Source organism: Sceloporus occidentalis, unplaced genomic scaffold (assembly GCF_023333645.1).
Source record: "Sceloporus occidentalis isolate IW3139 unplaced genomic scaffold, rSceOcc1.0.p SCAF_12, whole genome shotgun sequence".
Taxonomy (NCBI): domain Eukaryota; kingdom Metazoa; phylum Chordata; class Lepidosauria; order Squamata; family Phrynosomatidae; genus Sceloporus; species Sceloporus occidentalis.
This window is the reverse complement of record NW_028316992.1, coordinates 10,962,296-10,979,152: the sequence shown is the minus strand read 5'-3', so window position 1 is coordinate 10,979,152 and position 16,857 is coordinate 10,962,296. Positions and strand designations below refer to the sequence as shown.

Here is a 16,857-nt window from a genome sequence, read left to right as displayed (position 1 = left end):
GGCCCCTTTGGTAATGGTCCTCGAAAGTGCCCACCCACTCAGCTATATTTAGTTTTTTCCAATCTTTTTTCTTTGTACTCCTCATATGTTTTTAGTCCTGCCAGTTTCTGTACAGCTGTATACTTTTTGTATATGATGGCTACTTTCCCAGTGTACTGGCAACTGACACAGTAAAAGGGATTTTACAAATTCTCAAAAATATGAACTGTTTTCCCACAGTAGCTACACCACATTAATATGTCTCTGAAATTGCATCTACACATAGAATTAAATGGGTGCACCTGCACGGGTCTTAACTGATTCACAGCACTCTAGCCTAGGGATGAATAACACACTCCAGTTGCTTTGATTTGCAGCCCACATTTACTTCTGGTAACTTTAGAAAGGAGCTTTCAAAAATATCTGAGAATTGAACCAAACGGAGAGTGTGATTCTTTCTGAACACTTAGAATTGTTTTGACTAAGGTTTTATTGGTGAACAGGCTCTGACATGCAGTACCACAAGAATGAATGACATTCCCAAATATTTGGACCCCCTTAAGTGATGCTCACATGGTTATGTGGAAAGCTATAAACAGCTGAGAGTCAACTAGAAATAAAATAGTTAGCTTTATTTATTACAGTCTTATATGTTGAGAATTTTCACTTATCCAGTGCAGGACAGAGATTGATTTAAATCAAAGAGATTTTAATCCACAATTCAGATTGTTGGAGATTGGAGATATCAGTTTCTCAAGTCTCCCATTTTGTCATGCATGCATTTCTGGCAAGTTTTTATACTATCTGAGAGCATAATCCAAAACCTATGGTGATGCCATACTTTTATATTACAATAGATATAATCTGCATAGATAACAGGGACAGCTGTAAAATTGATTTTTTTGAATTGGTTCTACCGTCTCTTGTAAGTGTTAATCAAGAGCACTTGCTTGTAGTGAGGAAGCAAAATCTCCACTACAGAGTTGTGTTTGCTCAGTCTAGATTCATGGGTAATAGGCGCAGGGTAAAATAGTGTTTCTCAGTGACAATTGGAAGTAACTGCCCACGCTCTTTGGGCTGGCAATGATAAAGGAAAACTAAATTTACCACAAGAGTAAATATATAGTCTGTTGGCAGCTGCTGGCTTTCATGTCAGAGGTGCAGTAAATCCACTCTGTGTTGTATTCCAGACTTTAATGAAACTATCCAAGGTCCTGAACCCCACAGCCCAAACAGGATAATATCAACCAGGACTGTCAGTCTTGTGTCTAGCCCAAGCCATCCATGTGCAAGTTGAAATAGAATAGAATCATTTTGTAGAACAGAAATGGCTCAGAGAGAGAAAGGTAACCTTTACAACCCAGAAGGTTTCAGAATGCTGTTGATCAGGTTTCAGGCAAACAGGAGAGGCAACTGAAGCAGAAAATTGAGTTCAGAAGGGAGGAAGGAGGGAAATAGAAGGTATACAGTTGAATATGTATCTTCCTGTCTTGTCCTTTGCTCCATTTCTATTTCTTCCTGTGAGAGGAGCAAGCAAAAGAGGAAGGAGGAAATGTGTTCACAGAGAGGAGTACCACTGACAGTGATATTTCATAGCCATGTGTCCAGTTTCTTTCTCTACTGCAACCTGTTTTATTGGCTGGTGCCAGGATTGATGGAGTTGTTCAGTTTTCAATCTTGTGTTGTTCTGCAGCCTGAGGAAATGTTCTTTTGGGATGAACTAAATATTTGCAACTTAAAACATCAGTTTAACTGAAACCTTTTTTTTATTTGGTCTCTTGTAGACTATAGAGTCTAACTGGCGGTGTGGAAGACACAATTTGCAAAGAATTCAGTGTCGTTCTGAAAATAGTAAAGGTGTTTACTGTTTACAATACGACGATGAGAAGATTATTAGTGGTCTAAGGGACAACTCCATTAAGGTAAAGATATTCCTTGACATGTTTGCTTTTGATCCTAGATAATATCAGTGAAAGGCTGTGCAGACTGTCCCTAAGAGGCGGCCTGCAGCCACCTCCAGCTGTGCTGGATTGGGGCCTGGGCAACCACACGCCATGGCCCCGATCTGGCCTTTCCAGGGCTCAAAAAGGAACTGCAAAAAGCCATGGCACTATGGCTTTAAAGTGTTTTGATGCTGTGTCGCGTAAACACAGTGCCAGAGGAGCGTAGTGACCTGCACACCAAGTGGAGCAGCATGTGGTGGTACGCCACCATGGGGGTGGAGCTTGGCCATGTGTCGTATGGACGCCACACCCCGACTCCCCCCAGGCCAGCCTTAATGGCTGGTCTGCACAACCTCAGAGTCATATTCTGGCTTTGGTCTGGTTTCTTCTTTGTCTGGTTTTAGTGGAGTTGCATATCTGGTTACAGCTGAAGTAAGCTCAAATCTTTGCTAAAAATCTAGAACAGTGGTTCTAAAACTCAGATCTTTCATATTTATTTATTTATAGTGTTCAGTTCTCAAAATCCCTTACTATTTGCCATATTTTCTAGCACTCTGGGGAATTGAAATCTAAAAACCTGGAAAACCAGAAGTTAAGAATCACTGGTCTAGAATGCAGAACTCATTGAACCTCTGCTAAATTTTCTTCTTTCAAGATAAAAAAGAGATGATCTGAAAAACTGGACACAGTTTTAAATGTTATTTGTCTGTGTCAGAGGTTTATTTATTGTTGACATATGGATATTATATATTTCCATTAAGAAGAAATTATTCACTCAGATTATATTGAAACACTTCAAGACATACAATAAATGCAATATAAGCCAGTGAATTTAAACAAACAAAAACGTTTCTATATTTGCAAATTATCTGTGTTGCTTAAAAACTAGGAAAGGAGAAAAAAGTGAGTTTGGGACTTGTCCATTAAAGGGCAGTAAAGCATAATTGGTAGAAAAAGAAGTATTTAAATTTTGTTGCCTCATCCAGATCTGTTTTTTTAATGCTTCTGCAGAAACTGACACCATATGAGATTTTAGAAGCAAAAACAAAACCTTGGTCAGATTGGGAAATTATGATACTGTGGGATCTGGACAATCCATCTTCCCTTCCCCCATTACACATACCCTCTTGTTTCCATGAGTTTTGAATTCTCCATCCCAAGTCCCATGGTTTCTTCTCAGGTGATAAGTTTGCATTATGAGTGCTTTCTCTTAGAGACAAGCAATGTGGAGAAATAAATTGAACAACCTGTTTTCTTTTCTGGCCATATGGATTTACAGACTCAGTTTGTCTTAGCTATATATCTAGAGAGAAAAATTGGTGTTGCATATAATGAACTTGGGTTTCTCATTGGCAGATCTGGGATAAAACTGGATTGGAATGTTTGAAAGTATTAACAGGACATACTGGCTCAGTTCTCTGTCTGCAGTATGATGAAAGAGTAATTGTAACTGGATCATCGGACTCCACTGTGAGGTAAGCATTTTTATAGTTCAAATGTGGTAAAAATTGCTGAGGGAAAAGAATGATGTATTTCCTTCAGCCAGCTGCTTCTTCCCAGCAAATTTCCCAATAACAAAGTATTATTTAGGTGCTGGATAAAGGTTCTCCCACTTGTGCCTGCAAGCACAACAAGATGAGCCACAATGTACAGTATTTAATTAATTAGATACTGATGGGCTAATAAGTCCAAAACTGTCTTGTAGCATAAATACTGAAACATATATTTTTTCCAGATTTAAGTGGAAATCCTCTTCCACATTTCCCCATAATGTGGCACCCCCCCTTTTTTTTTTTTTTTGAGATTTGGTCATGCCGAAAAAGCTGCAAGAAGGTAACTACAGCAGGAACATGGTAGTCAGGGGAAAATGTTAAGCACCCTCTCCAATTCCATGACTTTTCTGGAATTCCCCTCCACCCCCCCCCCCCCCCAATTCTGCCACCTTGCAGCTTTTTGTCAGCAACAGCACTTGCCTGGTGTTCTGCCACCAGGTATGTAGTTCTGCCCTTGGTATAATTTGATCTAGAATCATTTCCTTTACCTTCTTGTCTCTTTCAGAGTTTGGGATGTGAACACAGGTGAAGTCCTGAACACACTGATTCATCACAATGAGGCAGTCCTTCACTTGCGTTTCAGTAATGGCTTAATGGTGACCTGCTCAAAGGATAGGTCCATTGCAGTCTGGGATATGGCCTCCCCAACTGACATCACTCTGCGGCGTGTATTAGTTGGCCATAGGGCTGCTGTTAATGTTGTCGATTTTGATGACAAGTATATTGTATCTGCTTCTGGTGATAGGACCATTAAAGTAAGTAGCTTCTCAAAATTGCCAATGCGTAGAGAAACACAGTTTAGCATGTGTAGGAAATGAAAATTTCCTTTGACGTAATTTCCAATGATCTTTTTTGACTGTCTGTTCAGCAGTTGACTAGGATTTTCTACTTCCTTTAAACTGTTTGATCTACAGATGCTTGAACTTTTCTAGTCTAATGGTTCCTGCCACACTGTTACCATGCACTTAAAGTTCCAAGTAGATCCATTTAAAATGTGTCATTTCCTAAAATTAGCTAGGTGTTTAAATAAGGCAGCTTTCCATTTTGTCTTTTAAAAGATGGTATTTTTAATATTCAAGTCGGCACACTTCTACTAAACATGAAACATATTGTTTGGTATTCTTTCCCAATCGTATCCTCAGCAACAACAATTTTGCTCTCTTTTGAGGAATTGCATTTATTCGTGGAGGCCATATTTGTGCCAGACCGTTTCATTTATCCAAAGGTGCATCCTCTTGGAAGAGTGCTGCACAGAGTCTGCCAAAAAGCAGTGTTACCTATCATGGCCCATCAGATACTTTGTGATTTCCACTTTAACAAAACCACAACAAGCTGGTATTGAAGTTATACGAGCAGTAGTCTGCTCATACAGTAAGTGTTCCCAGTCTAGGTGTAGCACAAGAACTTTTCCATAAAGGGATTTTTCTGCCTCCTACTTCTTCACTGAAAAATTTGAGGGCAGACGTGTTGGGCATAGGATGCTGAAGGAAATGTAGGGAACGGAGTGGTAGCTGAAAATCAGGCAGAGGCAGTTTGCATCAGCAGCTTTCCACTCATTTGAGCTTCTGCACCCTGCCTTTCATTGATTTCACCCTCATGCTGCAGCCTCCCTGTTCCACATGTATGATGTCCAGAAGAAGTATTTAAGAGAGTGCAGGAGACTGCACTGAAGAGGGAGGTTTCAGGGGCATTCACCCAAAAGTCTTCTCTGCATGTAACCCCAATATGTAACATTGATCTCTCCCAGCACCATAACTTTGTGATGACTTCTTGGAATGCACCTATAAACTGTTCCTTCCAGTGAGATCTAGACTGAAGAATGAAAAGTCTTCTTTGTTTCCATTAGTACTTACTTTACATCTTATAATTCTTCTGAACCTTGTTTTTGTAGTAGCAGTAGTAGTAGTAGTAGTAGTAGAAGAAAACAGTTGTTGTTGTTAAAATATTTTATTGCCCCGATAGCTAAACCTATGTTTCCCCCCCATAGGTCTGGAGCACAAGCACATGTGAATTTGTCCGCACTCTTAACGGGCACAAGCGAGGGATTGCCTGCCTCCAGTACCGGGATAGACTTGTTGTCAGTGGATCATCAGACAATACCATTAGGTAGAGAGCAGGTTTGCTTATACTAGGGGAAAAGTTTTGCTACAAAGTGAAGTGCTGTGTTTCTCTTGCAGCTTATTTCTCCTGTTCTTTGACTGTCCAGTGCCCTATTTCCAATTGTTTTGTTCTTGCTGAATTTTATTTATTTATTTTGGTTGTATATTAAAATGTATACTCCAGTGTGGTGTTTAGGGTCAGGGAAACATCCTCCCCTCTGTTCTGATGATCCCACCTTCCAAGTTCATTTTTTCTCCCACTTTGTTCTCCAAGTAGCATGTATGTATTTTACTTTCTTTCACTTTCATGTAACTCCCTTTGTGTTGGAAAAACAACAAATTGATCTTGCTAGATATATGAAGACATCAGTAGAAGAGGGCTGTTGGAATTAGGCTGATGGCCACATCAAATTAGGCTGAGAGCTGACCTTAGATTCATTTGTTAGCCACATTTGTTTTAAAATAATGTACCACCTTAAGTTGTTTTTCAGTTACTGCTTATCCTAACACTCTTCCGTAGGTCTTTAAGCAGTTGAACTCCCTTGAATAGAAGTTTAGTTGGGTTGCCCACCTTCTCAGGATGGCACGTTGTCCTTCCTTTCCACTATCCATAGTCATAACCACATGTACTATGATAGTCTTGGTTTATAAGGGAGGATGGTATGGTGAACAAGCTGTCGGGAGCAAGCAGTTTCACTGTACGCCTTAGTATATTTATAAAATAACAAAGTAACTGTAGATCTTATAATTAAGAGGTCAGGTATTCTAATTGTCCAGTAACGCACCCATGACTAGGAAATCGGTTCAGTAGTTTTAAGAAACTTGAAAAAGTATAGGAAAGATTGGGGTCAAGGTTTCTCCTATTTCTTGTGCAGATTCCTAATACATGTGCCTTTTTTCAAGTTTGTACAGTAAGTTTGCAATTTCTGTCACACTTGATGACCTGGACCAAACAGCCATTGGCACCAATAAGTATTTATGTGCCAGACTGCAATCTTCTTCTGATAACCTTGTAAAGGGGCATTGCATATGTATTTCTTGCACAAACCCAGCTGGGTGTTTACTGCCAGGAGAGAAATGGGGTCCCTGGGATAAATTACCTAGCCAAGTGTGTGCCCCATTAGCTGGGACAGAAAAAGATTGGGAAAGCGACAAAAGTGACCAAGGCAAGGGGAGAGTGGCATTCCTTCAGTATCTGCTTGCAAGGCTTCATGGATGTTTGCCCACTAATGCTGAAAAATAATCTTTCTAATGCAAACTCTGCTTAATACATTAAATTATTTTGAGCCAGGTAATCAAACTAACTATTCATGCAGGCCAATTCTGAATCTCTTGAGGGGTAGATGAGTTTTCTTCCAAGGGAACTGCACAGGATGGCCTTGGGTGATTCTATAGTCAACTTTGTGTTGAGTGCAGATTTTCCTGAAAACGTCCATTCATGCTTAAATGGAAATGGGAACATTTACAAGAGGAGATGTATAGTTGTTGTTTTTTTATCCTTAAAGCTATACATGTTATTTCTTTCAGGCTTTGGGATATCGAATGTGGGGCCTGTTTAAGAGTGCTAGAAGGACATGAAGAACTGGTTAGATGCATTAGATTTGATAACAAGCGGATTGTAAGCGGGGCCTATGATGGGTATGTGTTTTAAAACAAGTTGCATTTTTACTTCTCAGGTTAGTTTTCTGCGATGCTTAGGACTCATATGTATCTTACTGTTTTCTCATCTGGATTTTCTCTTCATAGCAAAATAAAAGTTTGGGACTTGCAAGCTGCCCTTGACCCTCGTGCCCCAGCAAGTACACTATGTTTACGTACATTGGTGGTATGTATACACTTATAGTTTATATAGTTGCACTACTTGTAGATCATGTTCAGTTTTTCTTACGTATTTACTGAGTATCTTGTAATAAATTAGGAATTATGTCTGGAATTTTGATTTGAAAATGAATGCAGTAAGGGCTAAAAGCAAAAGTTTGTGGGCATATTTCTGTGTCAGGAACTCAGGTCTCCATGATTCATACCAAATTGTCTTGTGATATCCCTAGTTATTCCAATCATTCTGCCTTCTGAACATTGCCCCCTCCCAGCTTTAAAGTAATGGTCTGTATATCCTCATTTAACAATACCCAATACCAGAAATGTAAAGTTTTATGAAGATGCTTTTCTTCATCAAAAGACAAGCTGGGCCATTTCTCATTTCAGATCTTGTGCTCTGTTATTTTTCCTTCCAATTGAAAAGCATATGTAATTAAAATTTATTTGCTTCTAAAATTTGTAAGTGGAGTTGAGTTGCTGCTTCCAGGTATACTAAAGTAGGCATGGATTGCAGGAGTACCTGTCCTTTCCTGTGCCCCCTCCTCCCAGTTACTATATTCACATTTAGGAGCTCAGCAGCAAAAAATAGGGTTGTCATTTTTAAGCCCATTTTCTTGCTTTGAGCAAGGTGCCTTCTGTGTTTTCAAGTTGGTAGGTGCTTCTAGGTGGTTTTTGGGACGATGAATCTTTTTGTGAATAAAACATGTGCCTTATTTGAAGCAAACACGTTGGAAATGCTTGTATTATGTACTTGAGAATGCATACTGGAGTACAAAATATAAAGTGAGTTGCTCCATAAACTCCTGTTTATGCTTCTAATAATGGCTTTGATTTATGGTTATCGCATTATGAGCCACTGACACTCCCCATTTCACCAAATTTTCCCAGACAGATAGGTGCTTTCAAAACATCAGAATGCTTTGAGGGGTAGGGAATTGGGAAAGCCTGGCATGCTTCAGAAACATAAAACAATGATCATCATGAAAATTACCTGTCCCTGTCCCAATTTAATTCAAGCTCCCAGTTTGCGTTATGTTTCAAAACTGCTCCTACTGAGCTTCCCCTTTCTTTCTTATGTATGTAGATTTTCTCCATCCTGGAATTTCACAGACAATACAGAGAAGCAGAGGTAGCACCTTGTCATGCTTTGGAAGCCTTTCGTTATAGAGATGGAAAGTTGGAAGGGAAAAGAAGCGTATACTTTACATGCATACCTAATACATGCAGCCTGTTATTTTCCATTCCAACAATATAGAAATAAAAAGGGCTGGAACAGACAGGCAGAAAAAAGTGGCTCAATTCTGTTTTTTCCAAAAGCGGGTCGAAACCCCGCTGTCTGCATGACCTGCTCCCAAGGTGGGCCGAATACCCATAGGCAAACTGCATGGTGCAGTATAAAGCTGTGCTGCTGGGTAATTTTTTTTTTTTTGCTGCTTCTCACTGTGCATGTGCACCATTACACAAACACACCACCTTCCGACCTCCAAGTACCTCCCACATCCACCCACATGCCATCCATTGATGGCTGCTGGTACAGAGCATTGGAGCCTCAGTGTGTGAGTGATATATTAGCAAAGCACAATCATGGAGGTGCCCCCCCCCCCCCATATAGGCACCCTGCATCCCTCTTCACTCCATGTCCCTCTGTTGGACTGTCTGGTTTGTGCATGTTATAATTGCATCTCTTGGAGTTGTTGCACTTTCATTTTTTTTGCTTTGCTGCAGCCCTGCACTGGCGCCATGCTGTTTATATGCAGGAATGAAGATGCACATTTTCCGCACTAAACCGGAGTATCCCAGCTTCTTTTTGCTTTGGTTTTTAGCCCGGGAACACAACCTCATCTACTTTGGAGGCATTCATCATATGAATGCCCCACTTTCAAAGCTTACGGAAGTTACTTTCTTTTGTCGGTCTGTCTCACCCCGAAGTCTGCGAAAGCTTATGTTACAACATCTTTCGCACAGTTAATCTCAAAGGTGCTACAAGATCCGTTCCTTAGAAATTGTTCTTGCTAAACTTAGTTCCATGTATCCAAGAGGCCTCATGTCAGAGGTTAAGATTTGTTTTGCAAGTGCTTAAACAAAGTGAAGAAAGGGCCTACTTTGGATCAGTATACATGGGCACAGAATTATTTCTTCTTTCTTATTATTTCTTATTTAAATTTATGCCCCACCTTTCTTCCAGCACAGGATTCAAGGCAGTGTACAGTGTTTTCAAAGCACAACACAATTAAAAATTCTTAGTACAAAAGTTAACAAAGTTAAATTAAACTTTGATTTTAACAACACAATTAGAAGTTAAAAACAGAAGTTAAAAACAGCATTAAAAACAAGTTTAAAAATTAAAAAGATATTTAAAAAATATTAAAATAAAAGACTACCCACTCTCTGCATTAAAGGCTCTGCCTGCCGCATCATACTAAAAACCAAATGCTTCCATAAATAAAAAGGACTTTATTTGCTAGTGGAAAGACAGCAAGAAGGGGCTGACCAAGCCTCCCGAGAAAGGGACTTCCACAACTTGGGAGCAAAGGCTCTCTCCCATGTCCTCACAGAGCGTGCCTGGAATGGTGGTGGGACAGAGAGAAGTCATCCAGAGTAGTTTTTGCTTCTTTTCAACTGATTTTTATATAAACCTTTGCTGTGGAGAAGACCAATGTTCTAACAACAAAGGCAGCTGTTACATAAAACTTGGAATCCCTTTTAAAGCTTCGTATAGAAATGGACATCTGAGCACAAGTATGAAACTAATGAAAGAAGTCTTGTGCCTCACTAACTAATAACTCTTGCAATTTTCAGGAGCACTCAGGACGTGTATTTAGACTCCAGTTTGATGAATTTCAGATCATTAGTAGTTCCCATGATGATACCATTTTGATTTGGGATTTTTTAAATGTGCCCCCCAATGCACAAAATGAGACCCGCTCTCCATCCCGAACATACACTTACATCTCCAGATAACAGTCTGCATTCACTGCTCTCTGAGGTAGGTTTTTATTATCTTAAGGATATCCTATTATACTTACTCCTACATGTATATCTCATAGTGGCTCTAACAATAAGAATGATCTATAATGCTTTTAATTTGATTTTCCAATGGAGTATATATGAATTATTCTGGTAATGTAACTATTTAATTGGCTTGTTTTCATAATTCATGGAATAAGGTATTTCTGTTGTAATTTTCCAGGTTGTTGTGGTAACCATCTCACCCATGGGATGTTGGTATTTCTGAAGTGGGGTCATCACAAGTTCCCACTGATGCCGTTATGAATGCTCAGGTTCACATGCCTTCTAGCTGCAATTATTATGCACACAATACTTTTCACTAGCTGAATTTAAGGGATTACAATGTTTTTGTATTACTACTATTGCTGCCTGCTAAGCTACTTTTGCTTGTAATGGAAATTGTCTTAGCATAACTTGCTTTTTTCAAGTTGTCCCAGCTTCCAGCTATTGACATCTTCACTCAGGTAGTAGGGCTTAGTATTTAAAGACTACCTGTGTTACTCTGGAAAATCAGTATGCAAAGGGTATAGTATTTAGCACCTTTGAGACTTACTGAAAGAGATAAGTTGGTAGCTTGAGCTTTCGTAGACTTGAGTCAAATTCTTCAGATGCATGGGAACTGCATCTGAGGAAATAGACTCATGTTTACAAAGGTTCATGCTACCAGTCTTTGTCTTTTAGTTAGTCTCATGATGCTACAAGATCTCTTTGCATACTGTAAGAAGGCTTGTTCAGCCTAAATATCATAAATATACCAGATCCTGTCTGATCTTGGAAGCTAAGCAGGATCAATGCTGAGTAGTACTTGGATGGGAGACCATCAGAAGAAGGAACTGGCAAACCTACCTCTGAGAATTCCGTACACAAGAAAACCTTATGAAATTAATGGGATCTCCATAAGTCAACAGGCGACTTGAAGGGACATACACACACAGTAGGGCTTGGTTTGATGAACTTCCACCAGTCCAAATAGGGACTGTGTGCGCTAGATAATGGTGGTAAAATGTTGGTAAGTCATGTTTGCAGGTTCTAAAAAAAACTTTTCCAGATTGCAGGGCAAAAACATTGCTTTGTTTCATAAAGATGTAAGATGGGTAGTTTTATACAACATACCCAAATAACTTCTGATTTTTTAAACCAAACTTTGTACCTTTTTAAACAGTGATCCATATGAATATGTCTTTTAAAATCTGTAACTTCTGACAATCCTACTGCTCTTGGCTATTTTTTTTTTAAAAAAACTTTATTGCCTTCTGTTGAATTCCTTTTTTATTGTAACAAGATCAAAATTGTTACCATATGATAATCTAATATAATCCTTTATTTAAATATTTAAGCAAAAATTAAAAATGCTTAACCTCTTAGCAGTGAAACCTCCCATGACTATAATTGAATACCAAAGCGCCTCCCCCTTTTTTTTTGGGGGGGGGGGAAGAAAGCTGCTTAAAAATAGATTTGGGTAAATACTGCAAGAAGATGCATTAATTTTCAGACAACTAATCAAGTGTTGTCCCTATGCAACTGTGTAATGTTGCTAAGTCAGCTTTAAAGGGTTTCTTCAAAGGTGTCAAATCTTTCTTGATAATGATTTCAAAATATAAAAGTGGCCATTGAGGGCAGTTTGCCAGTTGAAATCCTATGGTGAAAAATACATTTTAGTTGTTTCCCATCATATCCAGCCATGGTCATTGTTACAACTGTTATTTTGTGGGGTTTTTTGTAATGTAATGAGAAAGACAGTTTGTGCAGGTAATGTTATCTTGTAAATAATCTGGCAAAGTCCCTGACCCGTTATTTTGTTTTTAACAGCTTTTTAAGGAGCTAGTATTTTCTGTTTCCATGCTGGTAATTGAGGAGGGGAAAACAAGTACAGGAATCCAAACACTCGGAAGGTACTGTATACAAAACCTTCTACCAATCAAGCTAGCAGTGAATAAGCTTCCCTTCCTTGGCCAGCATGGAAACCAAGTTATTTGCCTTCTTGGAAGTCCCTTGCTGCCTCTGGCTACCAGGCAAGTTGTTAAATCCACAGCTTATGTAACAGACAATGTCAGTTAAAATCAGACAGAAGAACAAGTAAAATACCGAAACTTGTAAGCCGGGTGGGTTTACAAGACGCTTTCCACAATTAATACATCATTGGAAGTTAGTGAAGATTACTAAAGAGGGTGGCAGACAGCTTCCTTAGGATGAGAATTCTACATCCTGGATGCTCTCACAGAGGAATCCTTGCATCAAAGCCTAGACCTTTGACCAGCCTCCATTGTCCATTATCTGACTGTAACAGGCAAATGTTAAAATTAATTCAATCATGTCATTTTCTTTTCTTTTTCAGGATTTCACAGTCTTTGAACTACTGGACATTTGGCTATTACACACCTGAAGACATTAGCCACAGCTAAAGTCAAAAATGGTTCTAGGTGCTGTGTAGATGCAAAATGGCACAATTCTATATCTAAACCTACCTTTTCCAGTCGTCCTTGACTCAGTGGTCTCTAAGGAATTGACTAGGAATTCACTGAGTCCAGGTAGAAGAAACTCAGTTTATCCTTCACTGCAATGCAAGATCCAAAGCTTCATGAGTCAATTGCCCATATACACTGAACTGATGGCTTGTTTTTCCAGGAGTAAATCAGATGTCAAGGAAGGACTTGACCTAATTTATATTTGCTTTGCACTTTTATCTGACTCTGAAGAAAAACATTCTCAGTGAAATGTGGGTGCCAAACACATGCCCAGAATGTACAGGGCTTTGCTTTCAAAGTCATTGTCGTCGTCGTCATCATTATCATCATCTTCTTCCCATAGACTTTTTGTGTCATGACTGGTGATGACTGATCGTATTCAGATGGCTCTAAGTATCAGTTGGACTGTTAGAAATGTTTCTGAATGGATCAGTAATATTTTGGATGATAGTTTACTTATGTCTGCACCAGTACTTTGCTTTAATTTAAAGATTGTAAATTGAGATAGATGATCTGAAGGAGGTGTACAGCACTGTCTTTTCTTTCAATTGTACTCTGTACTACAGCCGTCCTCCTCCTAACATTTGGTATAGTTGGACCCTTCACGTGTGCTTGCATCATTATTTCCACTACCGTAACGTATAAGCATGTAGATATAATGTACATAAACACTGTAGCCTCCAAGTGCTGGGAGTCAGGGTTTCCTGATACTGTAAACAGATGCCAAGGCAGAAGTTTCTAAGCATCCAGGCATTCTTACTATTGGCACCATATAGGGTTGGGATGTACTTAGAAATATTTCTCTGTGGAAAGGAGGATTTTGGTATTCCTTAGGATATTTCCTTTTTGAAAAATGAATTGAGATGAGATGTCTTAATTTCTTACCTTCTAAAACTTCTTGACAAAATTAAAAGTCAAAATTGCCCCTGCCCCCCATTCTGCAATATTTGCAAGAGGCCAAAATTGCAGATACACTGACATGGTTTTAAATCCATTCAAATAATCCTTGAATACCATGCTCAGTTGAGGAATTAGAGATGACTGTTCCATTGTGACATTGTAGGAGATTATTGAAGTACCTTACTGTTTATATTGAGAATTTTAGCAGTTAATGGCACATATGTCATTGGAATTCCTTCTCTCTTTAAACCTATGACTGGTCTTGACAGCTGGTCATACATTTCCCTATATGCAAGCAAACACTCTTGGAATACTTTCTCCGTATCTTTAAGTTATTGCTCGGCAACATTGTTTAGTGGCTTATTCTAATACGTATTTTTTTTAAAAAAATATTAACTAATAAAATATAATAACTGGTTGGTCTAGGAGTTGTAGTGGGCATGGATATGGACACTGTCATTCCTTAGTCATGATTTTGTATTTGCTTTTGATTTTTCTTTTGTTTCCACTCCTGATCTCTCTCTCCCTCCCTCCCTCTTCTTCTTTCTGTTCTCTCCTCTCGTCCTTTTGGTTGAGGGGTCAAGGAATGTTGATAACCAATTTTAAATGACCAATGAATGAATTTTGTTTTTTAGTGGAACAGCTATGGCTGGCTATTACCCTCGCACACTTGCCAGCTTGTCAGTCAAATTAAAAAGGAAAGCACACATCAGATGTGAAAAAGTTGCACCCGGAGCTGCTTCTGGCTATTCCACCCTTTGCCTTTCTCCATGTTACTAAATCAACTGTTCTGAGCTAATAAGCTCCCCTTGTGAAACATGGCAAAGCAGGACTTAGCGCACAGATATGATTAAATCTCGCCAAATACATTAAGAGAACACCTCTCCATGTTCTCAGTTTTTAAAATGGATGAAATTTATGGAAGTGGTTTTAACCCCCCCTCCCCTCCTCGATGTCCTCAGAAACTGTAATGTGGAAGATTTCCTATTGCAGCTCTGAAGATAAAGGTATTTATGGAGAGTGACCTTTCTTTAAAAAATGCATGTGTAAGATGAAATTAATGTTTTTCCATGGGAAATAATGGTATTTGAAGACACAGCCTAAACTACTTTTGATTGTGCTTGGTGTAACATAGCCGTGGAGTTTGTGGCTGGCACCCAGGGAACTTGGCTCCTGGGGTTAATGGTAGTACTGGCTGTACTCTGGACTTTGTTTCGCTAATCATTACTGAGCAGCTGTATGTTACTGCTAGATTAATGTTTCGAAGCACTGGGATAGTCTTATTCTAACTTGTAATTATGTTTGCCAGTTACCTGTTTGAAAAGTTTGTGTATGAACAGCTTATTGGACAACTGTTGAATTGTACAGATATTGTTCCTGATATAAGGCTTTGTACTGTGGAATGTGCTTAATAAAAAAACCCCTCTAAACTTTGTTTGTTCATATTTTTAATTCATTCTGCATTGTCCTTGTTTTTAGTTTATTCTGAGTGGTTGAAATAATATGTTCCTTTTGTTTGTTTTATGCCTTTGGACAGGTATCTGCATCCTCATCCAAATTTGATCCTTTTAAGTAGTGAGCAAGGGTTTTAAAATTAACTAAATTCTAAAAGTAACATGAGTAGTAATAAAGTTACTTTTATTGGTGTAATAAGCAATGTTTTCCAATTAGAGCACTTTTATAAGCATTTTAACAGCAAGTTTTCCAATTTTATGCCATTCTCTCAGCAGTTCCACAGATTTTTTACCAAACTAAAGAGAAGAAAGAGCCACATCTCAAGATGCTCAAAACATGGTTATTTTACTCCTGTAAATGGTTCAAGAGATCCTGGCTCAGAAATTGCTGAAGTTTGATTTTATGTACCCCCCGATGAAGGCCTTAAGAGTATACATAGGGCAAAACACTAATCCATAACCATCTTTTCAGTTTTTTCAGACATGTCTCTGTTTCCTTCTGTGGATTCCGTTGGATGTTCCCCAGTTACTGTTTCTTTTCCCAAAATAAGCAGTGAAAAGTAGCAAAACAATAAAAAAATAACAGCACAATGCATATCACAAGTTACTTTGTAAACATTCTAACAAGTATTGGCAATTATTCAAAAAACTAACTGTCCAAGTTCTGGCCATAAAAAATTGCTAACTGATTTCCCTTTTTCATATCCTATTTGAAATTACTTTCTGTGCAAAATGTTTGAATGGGACTGGCCTAAACAATGACTGTGGGGAAAGCCCTTCACTGTGAGCACAGGTGGCCCTGCACAAGGGTAGCATCCAAAATACGGTCAACCACTATGCAAAAGCTGGATTTTATAAAGTGGTACCTGACACCCAGTGAAGCAGAGAATGCCAAATCTTTGTTGGCCTGAACAGGAACCAGTTTTGGAGCAGCTTTCGTCTTAATTTTGCCCAAACCCAAAGAATCACAATATGTGTGAGACAGAGCTATTGGGATTGAAATTGCTTTCTAGGTTGAAAGTAAGGCCCAGTACAGATGGGCCTTTAAAGTGCCCTCATCACATGCAAGGGTTGCCTGGTGGGTGGACCGCCCACACGCCCCACAACCCTCGCACGTGACTGTTTACATGGGCGCTGCCATTGTTACATAAGTGCCATGTGGCGTCCGTGCCGTGTCCGTGTGTCACTTACATAATGAGTGCACCAACTTGTTAAGCCACCGCTGCAGCAAAAAAAGAACCCGTTTTTTTAGGTTTTTTTTTTCTGCCAGCGGGAAGCCTTGCCATTTGGCGGCTGAGGCTTCCCTCCAGTGGAAAAATATGCGCTGGTAGGCCGCCCTTTTTCAGATAGTGGAATTTCAAAAACAACCTCAATGGATCATGGTCTAAGGAGTGGAGAAAAAGAACCAGATGTACAATTCCAGAGATTAATATAGATGAAAGTGAGCTGTATGAGATAGGCAAAACTAGGAAAAGGAGGATGGAGGTACAAAAGCAGGAAGAACAAAAAGAAGCTGTAGCAAGAGAAGGACGTTGGGAGAAATGAGACAGAAGCTTAATTTAAGGAAAACTGAGTAGATGTATCATTAAAAGCATTGTGTAAGAGCCATAATAGTAACATACATTCAGGGACTGCAT

The 16,857-nt window shown here is 39.1% G+C and overlaps 1 protein-coding gene across 5 annotated transcripts in view; it reads left to right on the top strand.

Annotated features, from left to right (window-relative positions):
* LOC149305267 (F-box/WD repeat-containing protein 11-like) overlaps positions 1–15,196 on the top strand; it is a 93,438-nt gene extending 78,242 nt beyond the window's left edge. For all 5 annotated transcript variants that reach the window (XM_089477651.1, XM_089477649.1, XM_089477647.1 and 2 more), the window contains 8 exons: positions 1,764–1,901; positions 3,279–3,397; positions 3,981–4,230; positions 5,463–5,581; positions 7,102–7,212; positions 7,321–7,399; positions 10,192–10,378; positions 12,737–15,196. In XM_089477651.1, coding sequence (XP_089333777.1) covers positions 1,764–1,901; positions 3,279–3,397; positions 3,981–4,230; positions 5,463–5,581; positions 7,102–7,212; positions 7,321–7,399; positions 10,192–10,353 — 978 coding nt within the window. In that variant the 3' untranslated portion in view covers positions 10,354–10,378; positions 12,737–15,196. The remainder of the gene's footprint in view (positions 1–1,763; positions 1,902–3,278; positions 3,398–3,980; positions 4,231–5,462; positions 5,582–7,101; positions 7,213–7,320; positions 7,400–10,191; positions 10,379–12,736) is intronic.
* The last annotated feature ends 1,661 nt before the right edge of the window (positions 15,197–16,857 follow it).